The 17,844-nt window shown below is 36.7% G+C and overlaps 1 protein-coding gene across 1 annotated transcript; it reads right to left on the bottom strand.

Moving 5' to 3' along the window:
- Positions 1 to 756: 756 nt before the first annotated feature.
- LOC133520602 (ras-related protein Rab-8A) lies at positions 757 to 9,045 on the bottom strand. The gene is made up of 5 exons (XM_061855108.1): positions 8,758 to 9,045; positions 7,790 to 7,989; positions 7,110 to 7,202; positions 5,906 to 6,019; positions 757 to 3,347 (listed from the first exon to the last, which is right to left on the bottom strand). Exons 1-5 carry the CDS (start codon positions 8,879 to 8,881, stop codon positions 3,264 to 3,266), a joined length of 615 nt encoding a protein of 204 aa, XP_061711092.1. The 5' UTR covers positions 8,882 to 9,045; the 3' UTR covers positions 757 to 3,263.
- Positions 9,046 to 17,844: the final 8,799 nt, after the last annotated feature.

Here is a 17,844-nt window from a genome sequence, read left to right as displayed (position 1 = left end):
CAGTTCTCGTTTGCCAAGGAGAGCGGCGTGAGGTTCCTGTCTACTGCCACCACATCACGATGCATCCCACACTCGTTGTTAAGAAAATAATTTCTGAGCTTGCATGTGGGATGTACAATCTCATAACTGACGAGCGTGGGTGCAGCATACGATGTGTGGTGAGCAGTAGTCGGACCCTCCGATCCAGGGCGTTCAGCTCGGTCTCTGAGTCCACCTTAGTATGCCAAAGGAGTATATGAGTAGGGGCATTACCCAGGCGTTGAAGGCGCGCACTTTGTTGGCTCCTGACAAAATCTCAACATCAGATCAGACCAGCCAAAATGTATGACCAGTCCCCATAGTAAAAGTTGATCTGTATGACTTATATATTCAGCCCGTAAAATATTGCCGGTGACTTTTACACCCTGTATGACACTGTGCGGTAATCGCATTTGAACAGGGCAAGCTATGAAACACTGATTTAAACTTAATTTATTAAACCGGATTTAATCTCTTATAAAAAAAGCTTAATTATATGCGATTGTAAATAATTAAGAGCAAGTTACCTACATAGGTACAGTTAGCAAAGCTGTAGCCTGGCACTTCTGCAGTATGCAGACTTGCTGACTGCAAATATGAATAGTTACCAACTACTATATGGCTTATAACCCACACTTCAATTACATTATTTTGAACTGTTATTCCTATAACAAACCTATAAAAAAGAATAATTGCAAGGAAACGTATATATTTTAATGAGATTCATTTCGAAGCATGTAAATAAAAATCAACGATACAAAATATACTTTTCAAGCGACAATATAACTACAAATATGAAACACCAATAAGCCATCTTACATTTGTGTTCCTTGTTAGGCATTGCTCCCTACTTATTTTTATTTTTCTTAAATTTAAACAACAGTCGCCGTTAGTCTTAAGTACCAATCATCCCCTATAAATCGAGATAACTTCTACGTTACGTCACGCGTAGCGTAGTACAGCATAGGATCAAAATTAGCGTATAACAACGCACTAATAGTATCTTCTGCCACTATAATACCTATCGCGTTCAAAAGTAACTGCCACAATAGAGTCAGATCAAGATAATTTGGCAGCAATGTTGACAGCCTAGACAATGCAAGTGTTATTTTAAACGTCAAACTTCTATTAAATTATGACGTTTACTTAACACTTGCACAGGCTGGGCTATCAAAATCGCGGCCAACTTATCTTGGTCTGTCTGATTCTAGTATTCTTGTACCTACATATAGAGACATATCTTGGTTTGTAAGTCTATTAGAAAATATATGCTGACTGTACTTACTTATTTCAAATATCCATATACTCGACTTATCGGGATGACTACTCAACCCTTGTGACAAATTCTTGAAGTAGGTACCAGGTACCTAAGTAGTAGGTAGGTGTGCAGCTGGGTATGATTCTCTAAGGCTCGTAACTTCACCGCTGATGAATGTAGATATTCGCTGTTTCGTATTGTAACTAAGGTGCTTAAAAACAATAAATAAAAAACTGTACCTATTTCGAAAAAAAATATTTCATTAGGTACGTCATATTAGCAACTACAGTATCTAGTGGTTGTTTCGTAAATCGTTTTTTTTTATGATACACGAGGCAATCGAGCAGACGGATCACCTGATGGTAAGCGATTACCGCCGCCCATAGACACCTGCAACACCAGAGGGGTTATAAGTACGTTGCCGGAATTTAAGATGGGAGTGCGCCCTTTTCTTGAAGGTTTGAAGGTCGTATCGATCTGGAAATACCGCAGGCGACAGTTCATTCCACAGTTTAGCTGTGCGAGGCAAGAAGTTTCTCGAGAAACGCACAGTTGAGGACTGCCAACCATCTAAGTGACGGTGGAAATGTTGTATAAGTATCTACGATTCTATATCCAAAGAAGCTTTTTTGCCAACCAAATGACAAACACTTATTTATTAGGGCTTGCAATAACGTACGGTCTCCAATTCCGGAAATGGTTCCGGAATTAGCGTTAGCCACATTTTTATTAGATTTTTATAAATAAAAAACAACAAAAAACGTGAAATTCTGATACTTTACGTGTATTAAAAAACGTATTGTTTTAGTGGAAACTTATCTATATACATCGCCTTAGAGAATGATACCAACAGCAAAAACGTAATGTATTGTACATTACGGTACCTAGTTTATTTATTGAATAATACTGACGTGACCTACACTAGACGGTGCATATACGCATGCGAGGGTGTCACACGCAAGATAGCACAGCTAGAAGATAATACAATACGCGCTAAGCGAACACTAAACTCTTTACCTATTGTCATTAGAATATAAACTGCGAGTCTTGTCATAGTTTACTGTGAAAGTAAATTATGATTCTGATCTCATTTTTACGTCCACTATCGGACGATTGTCGTTCCCCAACGATGGCAACAATACCTATTCCTTGTCGGCCGCATCCAGCGTATTGCCGCACCATCAGATTGTCGCATCATCATGTCATCATCCGTGGTGTTTAAACCTAAATCTTAGATATCCCATCCATCATTTTACGAGCAACGTGAGCCGCTCGGGTAAGTAATTCTACTCTACCTCAAGCAATGTCGGCAACCCTGGTTCTGCTGTGTGATGTGCTGTGTGTACCACACCCCTCCTTATGAACGTATTACCTAAACCTAATGATCTCCTACGTAACTATTATATTAAGCAGAAACTGACCATCTGCACTGTTCGCCCTGCCTTCTGATTTTTTAGATCACTAGGAGATTATTTCTGGAACTTCAAGTTCAACGTTTACCTTAGGTACTTATATACTTATATTTTTTATTTCCTTTCCTACGTAGTATAATTTCTTTCGCAATAGACTTTGTCAAGTCGCACAATAATGTTGGCATCTTAAATACAGACTTATCATTATCCCCGGGTTTTATCCAGTGGAATGTAAGGAAATGTCTGTACTTAAGTTAAAGCATAGGTACATAACTCGAACGTGATTGCAAACGAGCAAGATCTAGATGTCCCTTTTCTGTTTAAGAATTATAAGATTCATTAAAAATTATTTAAGCTGATTACAGCTTCTGCGATGTCTGAGGTTAATAATTGTTTAGGTTTAGGTTCTAAGCCACGTTTGGCATTATTTTTAACTAAATCAAAGATGTAGGTCATACCAATTTTCATCTAAATCGATTCAGTGGTTAACGTTGAGACATAGGTAGTAGAATTATATTTTGAACTTGCTCGCTGCAACTTTCAGTTCTTTTAAAGAAATATATATTTAAACTAGGTTAACAAGAACATTTTGATACGTCTGTCTCGGAATCTGATGGTTTTATCACGCTGTCTCTTTCCTTCAGCTCGAAGGCATCCGCCTGAAAAAGACAAATACATAGTTATATAAATCATTCTAATAAAATACCGCTGCTAGCCTGCAAGGGAATGCCCCCGGGACTGAATTTGTAGGAATTGTAGATGTGACGAGTACCGCGGATGCCTGGTTCCGGGACTGAGATTATATAGAAAAGCAGTACCGGGACCACACCCTAAACGCTGTTAGGTTGATATTCATATATAAAACATTTCAACGTTTAATTTTCATGGCAAAGTACGGTTTGCAGAAAAAACAAATACAAACAAGCAGGTATGTCTAGTATTTTACACCTTTATTTTAAGTAAACAAAAAGAAAGACGCTAAAACTGTTTAAGGTTTGGATAGATTACAAATTTTTTTCCATGGATTTTTCAACTTTTGAAATCTGTTAGAATATATCCATTATAAATGACTAAAAGGTCACGATGACTAAGGTTAGGGAAGGTAAGGCAAGTACCTACTGAAAATATTGATGACATTTTTAGGGTTCCGTAGCCAAATGGCAAAAAACGGAACCCTTATAGATTCGTCATGTCCGTCTGTCTGTCCGATTATGTCACCGCCACTTTTTTCCGAAACTATAAAAGCTATACTGTTCAAACTTTGTAAGTAGATGTATTCTATGAACCGCATTAAGATGTTTACACAAAAATAGAAAAAAAAACAATAAATTTTGGGGGTTCCCCATACTTAGAACTGAAACTCAAAAAATCTTTTTTCATCAAACCCATACGTGTGGGGTATCTATGGATAATGATATTGAGGTTTCTAATATAATTTTTTTCTAAACTGAATAGTTTGCGCGAGAGACACTTCCAAAGTGGTAAAATGTGTCCCCCCCCCGTAACTTCTAAAATGACAGAATGAAAAATCAAAAAAAATATATGATATACATTGCCATGCAAACTTCCACCGAAAATTGGTTTGAACGAGATCTAGTGAGTAGTTTTTTTTTAATGTCATCTAATTTAAAAAAAAAAAAAATTTCATCAAACCCATACGTGTGGGGTATCTATGGATAGGTCTTCAAAAATGATATTTAGGTTCCTAATATCATTTTTTTCTAAACATAGTTTGCGCGAGAGACACTTCCAAAGAGAAAAAAATGTGTCCCCCCCCCTGTAACTTCTAAAATAACAGAATGAAAAATCTAAAAAAATATATGATATACATTACCATGCAAACTTCCACCGAAAATTGGTTTGAACGAAATCTAGTAAGTAGTTTTTTTTAATACGTCATAAAATAAAAATAAAAAAATTTTTCATCAAACCCATACGTGTGGGGTATCTATGGATAGGTCTTCAAAAATCATATTTAGGTTCCTAATATCATTTTTTTCTAAACTGAATAGTTTGCGCGAGAGACACTTCCAAAGTGAAAAAATGTGTCCCCCCCACCCCCTGTAACTTCTAAAATAACAAAATGAAAAATCTAAAAAAAAAAAATGATATACATTACCATGCAAACTTCCAGCGAAAATTGGTTTGAACGAGATCTAGTAAGTAGTTTTTTAATACGTCATAAATGGTACGGAACCCTTCGTGGGCGAGTCCGACTCGCACTTGGCCGCTTTTTTATTAACACTTGCTGGTATTTCCACCTCTTTGCTTTTAGACAGTTGGTTTATAATTTGTATAGTGTTATAACCAGGGTTTTTCTTTAACACTTTATCAAAACTTGTTTACCCTTTTGGTGTAATGTTAATGTTGACATTTTTTTTTGCACACTGTACGATATTTATTGATGCTGCAAGGCTCTGTTTTGGTTCTTTCAACAAATTTATGGTCTCTGATATTATACTTAAGGGGCTGTCAACACCCAATGTCCTTGAAATTGATGTTACTTAAACAGTTTTTTTAAAAAGACTTTTTGTTTTAGTGAAGTAAGAAAAATATATGTTCATATTAATTATATTTCAAAGACCGTGGTTGTACTCGATACATGATTGAACGAGATCGGTTCGATAGAAAATAATTGCAAAGATTGGTCTTAAAATCACAATTAAACGGTTCTATGTCTTTATTGTTTTGACTTATGGGTCTGCAATTAAAATCACAATTTCAAAACATTTATATCTAAATCGCTAACGAGTAAAATATTACACCAATAATCTACTTTTTTTTATTTAAATAATTTTCTTATTATTCCCTTGCCCAGGCCCAGTAACATGCAACTGTGCTATCTCATTTACTCCGATACAAATAGACAGTGTGGTATTGACAGCCTCTTAAGTGTATATCATCGAATAGTAACTTTTAAATAAGCTTACAGAATTGTGTTTTCGCTTTAGCTATTGCACTTGCTTGACGTGGATTTAATGCGTCGATGACAAATTTTCTTAAACAAACAAATGTTACCTTTTTATCATGTATTTTTTTTAAAATTAAATGAATACTAAGGTTGTGTGACATATTTAAAATATAAACCCCTTAGCCATAAACTGTACACCGGTTAACCCCGAGTTAGTGGCTAACCCTGGATAGCCCAAGTATACTCTTATAGGTATACTCTACATCTACATCTACAAGTAAATACTGGTTAGGTAAGTATGTTTACCTTGTTGTCTCTATATTCCCTAATTTTTCTTGCTAAAGTCAAAAACGCTTCTTCAATATTGATGTCATTCTTACAGGAAACCTCGAAGAACGGCATGTCAAAGTCGTCAGCTATCTGGAATTTATAAAATAACGGTTGATTCTACAGATTCTATAAAGGAGTGTACCTACTTACAGCCCTATCCCTTAATTTAAGACAGATGGTGAGGTACCTAGAAAGGTAAGTACCTATTAGTTCGGAATGTAATTTAGTTTAATGTAGACGTGATGACGGCCTGACAAATTGCAACCGCTTATTGCATACCTAATGGCGGCACATATTCATTTACTCAATTAGTTATTTGCATCAATCCAACATTTTTTTATCTTGTTAATCATAATAGTTTGAGCAATAACTTACTATGAGTACCTAAATAACAAAATATGTATAAAATATCCACATTCGTTAAAAAAAATCACTAACAGACAGAGCATTTATACCTACCTATATTATACCTGCATATATTATTTATATCTGTACTAGTCAGCTAGTAGGGATAAACAGTAAAATACCTGCGCCTGTGAAAATTATAAGGACAAGAAGCACGGTAAAATTTGCTAAGATTTGTTTTAAGGCGTTAGTGTAGGTGTAACTATACCTAAAATCAAAATATGTGTGCATTCACAATACTTATTTCCTTGATATTTTTAATAGTATTTAGCCAAGGTATGTACTAGGTACATTATCGATCTCTGGTCTGGGGGCCTACCGCGAAAACCGAATTTCGCAAATTACGGGTATCTTTCTCTTTTACTCTCGCTAAGACATAATGAGACCGACAGCGAAAAATGCCCGCAATTGACGAACTTCGATTTTCGCGGTTATAGCCCTGTACCTAACATAGTTTGATACTCCAAGCAAAGCCAGTAGATATGAGTTAGATGTGGAAACACCAATCCATTCCTGTAATAATGAACCCTAGAAGGGAAGTACCTACTCGCTACAGTGAAACCTTTGTAACTGTGTCATTCTAACATTGTTTAAATAATGCATTGCAATGTCACTTTTTCTCTCGGTAGTTGTAATAGTTATGGAGACAAGCGATTTTATGTTTGCTTCACTTTTCAACAGGTCAGCTTTATGTATCTACTCCTAGGTTTCTATATAGACAATGATGTACTTAAAATGCATAAGTCGGTAGGTAGGTACACAAGTAATTATTTACCTTCTGACCCCGTTCTTTGGGTACTGCTCGATGGTTTTCGTGCACGTCGCATTTGTTGCCAACTAACACTTTTATAACATCCGGCGAAGCGTACTGTAAAATTTGAATTATAGAATCAATACATACCTAATCTATTGAGTAATAATTATATGCATATATATGTAAGCATATGGTCAAAATGATTAACAATCTCATTATTGTCAAATAAAGAATATTATGACTATTTTACAATTTTAAATATGTATTACTTAACCATTATGTGTATTAGAGCAACGACCGTTTCGGCATGCGGCTACATTGCAAATAGTGTAAGATAACTCACTCCGCTATTAAATACTTTAAGAGTTTATCTAAGCTAAGCTAATACTACCGACTTTGCAGCAACAAAGTACCCATGGCTTAGAACCGTCATATAGTTTCATAGGCATCTGGCGTTTATCATGGCACCTCCACTTCTATCGCTTGCGAAATCGGTACAGAGTTGGCTTGAAGAGATCTACATAGGTAAGTACTTTAATTTGCAAACAGATGTAATAAGTTAAATACAATAAAATATATAACAGTACTATTACAAATAAACGTATACATTATAAGATATGTCCCTAATATACCTATGCTATATTGTAAGGCAAATCAACAAGCAACAAGTTACTCAATTATCACAATTAAAATTGTCTCACCTCTTGAATATTCCTCAGCCAATACGATAAATGGTTAAATGATTCAAGGTTGGTGACGTCATACATGAGTATTATGCCCATGGCGCCCCTATAGTAGGCGGTGGTCAACGTCCGGAATCTCTCCTGGCCGGCAGTGTCCCATATCTGAAGCTTTATGGGCACCCCGTCCAAATTTATAATCTTTTGTTTGAAATCTATACCTGAAACGAATGAATAAAACATTAGGTATTATTTACCTTTACGTGTCAATTCGAAAGCAATTCATAAAATCGTCACAAGTACCTACAGTGACAATAACTTTGAGTTTTTAAGATCCTATGACGCCGCAAATGTGATATTAGGAATGGTACAACTTGAGAAGATTGGCTCTTATCAAAATATTGGTCACACGGTACCTAACTCTACAATAAAATCGAATGTATCTCGCAACTCTTGAAAAAGTGCATCACCTGTGACCTAACTAATTATAAGAAATTTCGATCTATAATGTCAATAAAAATGTAACATCGGTATGACGAGAACCATAAAAATGTAACATCGGTATGACGAGAACCTTAATTGTTATCAGTGTCTGTAAAGCAGTTTATATCTGCCTCCTACTAATCCCAAAATAGAGTAGACACCTCGATTGAAAAAGCAGTTGTATCGATCTACTCGTAAAGTAAGAATGTAAACATAACTGCTGAGAAACAGCTAGAAATGCAGATATCATGTGGAACAAGTTGATATGCTTATTTAAATGCAAGAATATTCTATTAGATGGAATAGTACCCAAGAATTATTTATTAAACAAAGGCGGTACAAGGCCTATAGCTCCGTATTTTACTTTGCATGGTTAACTCCTACGCGGTTTGTGCTCGTTCTTTCCGCAATATAAAACGTAATCTCATTCGTTGCTCTAAAAAGCACTAAACACAGCATCACCTGTGACAAAGGCTCGTAAAACTAAAAGTAAATATTTTACTTACCTATCGTGGATATGTAAATATCGTAGTATCTCTCGTCACAATATCTGTGCACAATACAAGTCTTGCCTACATTAGAATCCCCTAAGACTAGAAGCTTATATGTAGCTGAAAAGTCTAAAGCCATTTCTGTTTATTTTGCTTCTACACGAGCGTTCGCTCAAAACATCGGCCGAACTGTCAAAGTTAGAAAAATCGATGAGGGTAAAAGCGCATGTGCGGAGACATCCCCGTCTCGCAACAAGTAACTATATGTTTGCGCCGCCATGCCAAATTGACCCCTATCCCCAAACGCCGCTTTGTGTCAGCGCGACGGTACTACGGTCAAAGAATTGAATTTTATTACCATTTCGTACCTTGTCACAGTAACAATCAGTATGAATGTCGCTAGGGACCTCATTCTACTGTCACTGTGACAAGGTACGAAATGGTACTGAAATGAAATCACTTGACCGTACATGCATAAGCGTCTACCACGATAAGGTTGCATTTTGGGTGCACGCCGTCTATTATGACTGGACAGCTGAGTTTCTGAACCCACTGGGTTCCAATTCAAGGTGTATTGACACTTAATTGCGGTACAGTGTGCTCAGTACCTATACCTATCACATATTTAACATTGTTAGAATTTAGAAATGACTAATCGGGCTACGTTTTACTGGTTTAGTTTAGATTAGGTAATTTATATTTTTCAACTAAAAATAAGATATGTATAGACAACTTCAATACGAAAGGTATAAAAATACATAATGTTGCATATTTTAAATACAGAACAGAACTAACTTTATATGCCAATGAAATAAACAAATGAATTTATTATAGATAATACAATACTTTTTCTACGACCAAGCACTTTGAAATAATACATTACAAGTACTGTATCATCTGAAGCTGCATTTACAGCCTATTATGGCTATGTATTATCGTCTGTTCTACTTTATGGACTGATATTGTGGGGCAATGCAGTGGATGTAGATAAAGATCCAGAAAAAGTGTGTCAGAGCTATTTGCAACGCACATATTGACCGCTGTTACGTCCCACTATTTAAAAGTCTGCATGTTTTACCCTTGCCATGCCCCTATATTCGCGAAGTTAGTGTATTTGTCACCTCAAATCCACATTAATTTTAAACTAGGACTCCAAACATGCAAAGAAGGACAAGAGTGAGAATATTAAATGGACTACTTAAACCGCTCGGAAAAAATATATTTAAAGACGAAATGTTTTTAACATGTGCATCGAAATTTGTAACCGCATACCCGTAGAAATACTACCTACAACTACTACAAGGGTAATTTCCTATCGCACTGACAAAAACTGTATTAAACAGTATTTATTATATTTGATTTGTGGTTTGCTCTATAAAATATCTAACTCCTTGTTCCCATCTGGAACAAATACATTATTTTAAATAGTATTGCAACGAATACAAATCAGTATTTGTATTCACAATCAATATTTGGTGCTCTTTTTGACATATACATTTTCGGTTGGTTGATGTTTCTTAAAGCGCCCATACTATGTTGTATGGCAGAATAAAATCGCTGACCATAATTTGCACGACACATAATTTGAAAACTGCTAGTAGAGTAGAGTAGAGTAGAGTAGAGAGCGTTTATTCGTGGCAAAATAAAAAAAGAAAACATCAAGTAACATAACATAACATAAGCCACGAAATGGTCCCAACTCAGCATGGTGCTAGCCTGGCTGGGCTAGCGCTGGTCTTAGCAAAATACATTATACAAAAAGAGAAAACGTTTTTCGACTTCAAAATATTTTCCATTCTACATGATTTTTTAGTATGTTACTGACACAATGAAAAACTAGCTATAGGTTTTCCTTTTTTACATCGCACATCCAAATCAAAGTGATTTGTTAAAATTTAGTTAGTGGAAAACGTTTTCTCACGAAATGGAATTTCATAGAAAAAGTAGGTATTTACCGTTATTTCGGTAGGATCGCAAAGCTATTCTTCCCTCTTAGGGGGCGTCCATTAATCGCGTCATACGTTTTTGGCTTGTTTTAGACCCCCCCCTCCCCCATGGTGATCTTTGGTGATATTTTCAGGACCCCCCTCCCCCCCCCCCCCATCCAATATGACGTGTATTTTTTTCGATAACTAAAGAACAGTTTTCTAACAAATGAACCTAAGTACACGTGAAGGATAATAAGGGCGGAAAACTATTCATTTTTATTTTATTGACTATAATACAGTATAGCACAGATGAAAAAAAAATACACGTGATACGTGTCCATACCCCCCCGTCCCCTGTGGTGATCATTGGTGATTTTTGTGCTGACCCCCTCCCCCCCCCTATACAATATGACGCGATTAATGGACGCCCCCTTAAGACAACTATTGTAGAGAATTTAATGAAGGAAATATTGTTCATTGGCAGTTTTGTTATAACTTTAACCGGATTTCTAATAACAAATAACTTACTGCAAAATTGGACACCAACGACGTGGAGAAAAAGTGGGAAACACCTACTTACTTGACAAGTTTTTTTAACTTTAATTTTTTTTTTTACAAAATTTTCGTCCCATTTGCATTGCGTTGCGTCCCATTAATTTAACGTGCAGCATCCCAAAGGCCTCCAAACTATAAGACAGACAAATAGCTGATATGTTCGGCTCTGGAGGCGTTATTGCCAATTTTATTATGTTATCCGAAGCAGTCTGCCGTTTTATTACGAAAATAAAAATATTTACTGCCGCCGCCTTATTTCGGTTTATTTATTTATCAGACGTGAGAAAGGGCAGGAACACGGCGTCGTCTTTTAAACAGGTGATTATTTAAAAAATATTGTATCAAACATAATTTCTTTATGTTTATATAACATTAATGTCATAATACTCTTATTTGCAAAGTATGTACGTATACATTGTGTCGTATTAAGTATTGTGAGTGATATAGATATATGAAATATAGTATTTGGTAAGCTTTAAATAACACAATTTTGTACATAAATTATGAAAGCTTCATATGACTACGAGTATGTAAGTATGTCGTTTAAGTAACTTTGTTTCCAGTCAATGATTCCAGATAAAAGTAACAAATCAAATTATAAAAAATGCTATTAAATATTTATCATTCAAAATCATCACTTAAAAGTCAAGGCCACCAGCCACCATGAGGTACCAAGCTACTAACTGAAAATTTGCGTCAAGTTACTTTGCAACTCTTGTGGATATTAGATAATGGATCTTTCTCATCACTTTTTGAATAATGAAGAGATAGACCGCGGGCCAGAGACAGATTACACACGTAAAATTTTTTGTCATCGGGAGGCGTTGGATACTTTGTCAGATGATAGTTCAGATGCTATTGTTGATTTAAAAAATCGTCAACCTGTTGTATCGCGGTGGTAAGAACGTCAGGTGGAAGATAGTAAAACTAAATCATGAAACTTTGCATGTAGCATTCCATCAGGCGTTACAAATAAACGGATTACGCAATTTACACATTACGCATACTTTGCGGACATAAAGTGGTAAGGCGCGTATTTTTACATGATTTATTTATTTAATCCTTATTGCACAATACATGAAGGTACAAATGGCGGACTTAATGCCTTAAGGCATTCTCTACCAGTCAACCAATGGGTTAAACCAGAAAGATTAAGTAGGTGCAGTGTCTTTTTAAGTACTTAAATGAAATTGTAATGATCATGTGAATAGCTGACGGTCGTTCCACCGCGATACAACCGACTGACGGTTTTATTTAATTTGAAACAGCATCTAAACTATCATCATTTTGACCGACCGGTCTGGCCTAGTGATTATTGACCCTGCCTATCAAGCTGATGGTCCCGGGTTCATATCCTGGTAAGGGTATTTATTTATGTGATGAGCTGTCTGATATTTGTTTCTGAGTCATGGGTGTTTTCTATGTATTTAAGTATTTAGTACCTGGGTGACCGAGCTTTGCTCGGTTATAACTATTTATTGTAATATGGTGGTGTATAGGTGATAATCTTAACTACTTACATTTTTTTACTAAATTAAACTTGTCTAAAACAATAAAAATTAAAAAAAAATATATATATATATATATATATATATATATATATATAAACATATATAAAAAAAACAAAAGTTAGTCACCGGGCGAGATTCGAACCCGTAACACTCGTTTCTAGCAGTCCGCTTCTTAACCCGCTGGGCCAGACAGACAGTGGCCGGCAACACGAAATTAGCGACCATATTCTGCGTCGAAAGAAAAACGCATGAAAACTCGAAAACACGCGTTTTCCCAAATATAAGACTAATCTAGATAGATTTTATACCCCCAAAAACCCCCATATACCAAATTTCAGCGAAATCGTTAGAGCCGTTTCCGAGATCACAGAAATATTGGGTTGGTGCATAAGTTCTTGGACACTCAAACACATTTATTAAAAATATTTTTTATTAATCCACAATATAATGACCGTCATGTTCAACAACATGTAACCATCTCTCTGGCAGACATTATGCCGTGTTCCCAAAAAGCAGGAGGCTGGTGGTCAAAAAACTCGGCAATATCGTCTTGGAGTTGTTCATAGTTTTCAAACTTCTTCTTTCTTAGATGTAACTTTAGAGCCCGAAAGAGACAATAGTCCGACGGCGCAATATCAGGACTGTATGGTGGGTGAGGTACCACTGTCCAGTTTAGCTTTTCCAGAATGTGGCGGACAGACTTCGCAGTATGTGGTCGAGCGTTGTCCTGAAGAAGTGATACAGACAGCCTTTTTGGACGCTTAGTCGCTATTTCAGAGGCTAACTTTTCCAGTTGCTCTCCATAAATAGTAGCGTTAATAGTCTGCTTCTCGTCCAACAGTTCCCAATAGAGAATGCCCTGCCAGTCCCAGAAAACTGATAACATTATCTTTCGTCCATGACGATCTGGCTTTGGTTCCGTTGGCGCCCTTTCTCCGCGTAGAACCCAATAGGCCTGCCGCGTTTTGTTGTTGTAGTGAACCCAGGCCCCAGGATTCGTCGACAGTGACAATGGACCTGAGAAAGTCTTGTCTGTGAGGTTGCAGGAGGAGACTTTCGCATAAGGTCACGCGTACTGCGCGCTCGCTGTCTGTCAAAGCGTGGGGTGTCCACCGACTCATTATTTTGTGGTAGCCCATTGCATGCAGGTGCCGAATTATGGTAGAATGGTCGTACCCAAGTTCCTTCTCCAAGTCCCTGGTAGTCGCATCCGGATTTCTTTCCAAATGTGAGCGTAGAAGGTCTTTGTCGAAGACAACTGGCCGACCGGAGTGAGGTTTGTCTTCACAACTCGTATCCCCCTTATCAAAAGACTTAAACCAATAACTCACTGTGGAATGAGCAATAGTGCCTTGTCCGAACGCAGTGTTAATTTTCTCGGCCGTTTGCCTTGCACTCGTTCCTAGATTATGCTCGTAAAGCATGATCGCTTGTATTTGACGCGGTTCCATTTTGAACTAAACTGAACAACTCGGAACGCGCGCGCCCTTTTATACCCCTTGGCGTAAAGCTCCTAGAACATTCTGTAGAATAATAGATTATTCTAGCGTGTAACCGAATAGAAACTTAGAAAAAAAATTATGAAATAAAAGTGTCCAAGGATTTATGCACCAACTCAATATATATATATTGAGTTGGTCTTGTCTGTGAGGTTGCAGGAGGAGACTTTCGCATAACGTCACGCGTACTGCGCGCTCGCTGTCTGTCAAAGCGTGGGGTGTCCACCGACTCATTATTTTGTGGTAGCCCATTGCATGCAGGTGCCGAATTATGGTAGAATGGTCGTACCCAAGTTCCTTCTCCAAGTCCCTGGTAGTCGCATCCGGATTTCTTTCCAAATGTGAGCGTAGAAGGTCTTTGTCGAAGACAACTGGCCGACCGGAGTGAGGTTTGTCTTCACAACTCGTATCCCCCTTATCAAAAGACTTAAACCAATAACTCACTGTGGAATGAGCAATAGTGCCTTGTCCGAACGCAGTGTTAATTTTCTCGGCCGTTTGCCTTGCACTCGTTCCTAGATTATGCTCGTAAAGCATGATCGCTTGTATTTGACGCGGTTCCATTTTGAACTAAACTGAACAACTCGGAACGCGCGCGCCCTTTTATACCCCTTGGCGTAAAGCTCCTAGAACATTCTGTAGAATAATAGATTATTCTAGCGTGTAACCGAATAGAAACTTAGAAAAAAAATTATGAAATAAAAGTGTCCAAGGATTTATGCACCAACTCAATATATATATATATATATATATACAAGAATTGCTCGTTTAAAAGTATAAAATAAATAATTATATATATCGTTGTCTAAGTATCCTCAACACTAGCCTTATTGAGCTTACTGTGGGACTTAGTCAATTTGTGTAATAATGTCCTATAATATTTATTTATTTTATTTATTATTTATTTCTCTGACAAATTATCAACAGGGAGGCGATGACTGACGATATATAATCCTGGCCCACGGTCTAAGAGCCTTTATGAGCTCATGTGGTTAAAAAATAATATATGCATAAATAAAAATAATGAAATCAACTCTACCCGGTTTACCCTAAATGGGTGTTATGGTACATAACACCCATTGGGTTGTGCATTAAGAGCTCCATGTATATCGTTGAGCGAGCGTTTAGTGCACGATAGCGGGTATCTTGTCGATGCATCTCCACACGCGTCGTGTCGTATTTAAATGTCTTATGTTTTTGTATGAATGCCTGCAGATCTGTTATCATGGCCACAGCACTATAATACTACCAGTATACTAATATTTTACTTTGATTCCTGACCTATATTAATAGCCCTCAGTCGATCTGGCTTAAAAGGTGACAGCTAACTTATTATTATTTTAAGTACTTATTTAAATTGCTATTAGTTGCTCGTTACTACAGTTACTAAATAAGGTGAGAAAATTACTCCAGATATTTTAATGTCTCATAAATAATTTCTGTCATATAGAATCTATCTAGGAAACAAAGTCCGTTATATAATGTTCCAATCGAGAGGTTAAATGGATTTATTAAAGCTGTTATTCATATCATAGATGGTAACAATGGACAATGTCTATACCGAAAAAATAAATGTATTTCCTCTTCTTCTTTTCTCCTCTTCTCACACGCTCATCATGTGCCCATCACTTTTTAATGGGTAGTTATCTCGGTACTTTAGTTATAGTACTGATTATAATAAACATCTACTGTTTTCCCTGGCTTTGTTTGCTTCTTCATGTATTTTAATCCTCTTGTAGTTCAAGGCTACACGTGAGTGTTGTTTTTACATTTCCTGCTAGGTGCTTATTATTCTGCACGTTTTCACTGGATTATAAAAAAAATATTGGTCCCGTTTCCTGTATTTTATCTCTTAAGTAAAGTGAAAAAAAGACCATTGAAAACATTTCCTATCGAACTTTCTTATAAAAATGAGGCCAAAAATCGTAAAATGAAAGTAATAACCGTATTATTTATGTTCTAATAAATTAATAAATAATGCTTGAGATGGAAGAGGACAAGCTGGATTCGTTGAAAACCGGTCAATCGCATGTCGGACCATGCTCATCATGGGGTCCGTAGTCACCCGTTCGTCATAGGAGTTTTTTTGGATATACCTACGGTTTTATTGGAGCGACACAGTTTTTTTTCAATTTAGGAATGATTCTTTCAGAAAATATTAACTTAATCAAAAACTGCTATTCATTTCGAAGGAAGTGACGAGTATTAAGTGAAAAAAATATATCCCCAATTTACCTGTAGGGGATGTTCTCAATTTTTTTTTAAATTTTGTCGGTGTGATTGATTGTCAGCAAAGCCGCGGACATACAGACAGATATGGCGAAACTATAAGGGTTCCTAGTTCTACCGAACCGTACTAAACTGCTTTAAAACAAATGAAACTATTACTTTGTTTGAACCAACCTGCTTTCAATATCACAAAACCAATTCTGTAAAAATGTGATGCACTTACCGTTACCTATTTATAAATATTAAAATTTTATTTGGGCTGAAAACGACTGGCGCTAGAAAGCTAGACTAAGACCACGCTAAGTTTGCACTGACTTGGCATTCTTGGCAGTGACAATGTATGGCAGCGTCATAATCCACGCAAAGTATGGCTGCGTCATAATCCACGCAAAACTTAACGTGGACGGACTCTAGTTCTGAACATGCGTCAATTCCAAAGCTTCATCTATTTCAAATCTGACACAAGCGTCGTACACGTATAAACAAATTATACCTAATTCATAACGGTAAAAATACCTTGGCAAATTACCCCTCATTAAAACATCATCTTTCCTGTGTTAACTAAGTAATTACGTCATTAATTTGACTTGAAGAGATTCACAGAAGCTGTCCTTAATACCTTGTTTCAACAGCCTTTTGAAATCGTGAAAGGGTGACTGTTGGAACTACAGATTATAAATCAAATTTGCATTGCATTAACCCCCTGTCTCATTCAAGGCCATTGGGCAATAAAATTCGGATGATGACGTAGATAGAATGATTTCAGATGTAGTTCACATTCTATCTTTATCCAGTTTATCCTCTTTGGGTGGTGAGCCAGACACTGCACAGCACTGGGACAGGATAAAGATCCTCAAGAACTGTACTTAGATCCTATGTAAAGTTCGAGCAGAAGCTCGACACAAGAAAACATAATTCTTCCTATTTGGCCCTCTTCACGCCACTTCAGTTTAGTTTTGGATTTTGGGTTATGTTTTTGGGCATTCTTTAAGCAATGGTAGGGCAATGCAAATACACAATGGTGGTATTGTGGACTCTTATTGCTTTGTGATATTTTACCACGCTATGAGAAAGAATCGCTCGTCGGCATGATTTATGTTTTCTGCTTATGAACAAGCCTTCTTGAGCTTACTGTGGGGCTTAGTCAATTTGTGTAATAATGTCGTATAATTTTTATTTATTTATTATTTATTTATATGTGGCATTAAACTGGGCAGTTTTCTAACCAGCTCTACTTGAGCAGTTGAACTGTAGGTAAAACTGCGCAGGCGTACCCTTAGTGTGTATGGCCAGCTTTATATGCTCTGAAACATATCATAATTAATAAGAAATTTACGACAACCGGCAACAAATTATTGGCCGCGTGTAACTAATTAGACT

The sequence above is a fragment of the Cydia pomonella genome, chromosome 8 (genome assembly GCF_033807575.1).
Source record: "Cydia pomonella isolate Wapato2018A chromosome 8, ilCydPomo1, whole genome shotgun sequence".
NCBI classification, from domain to species: domain Eukaryota; kingdom Metazoa; phylum Arthropoda; class Insecta; order Lepidoptera; family Tortricidae; genus Cydia; species Cydia pomonella.
Note: the sequence above shows the minus strand (reverse complement) of the source record. Positions and strands in the feature narration are given on the sequence as shown.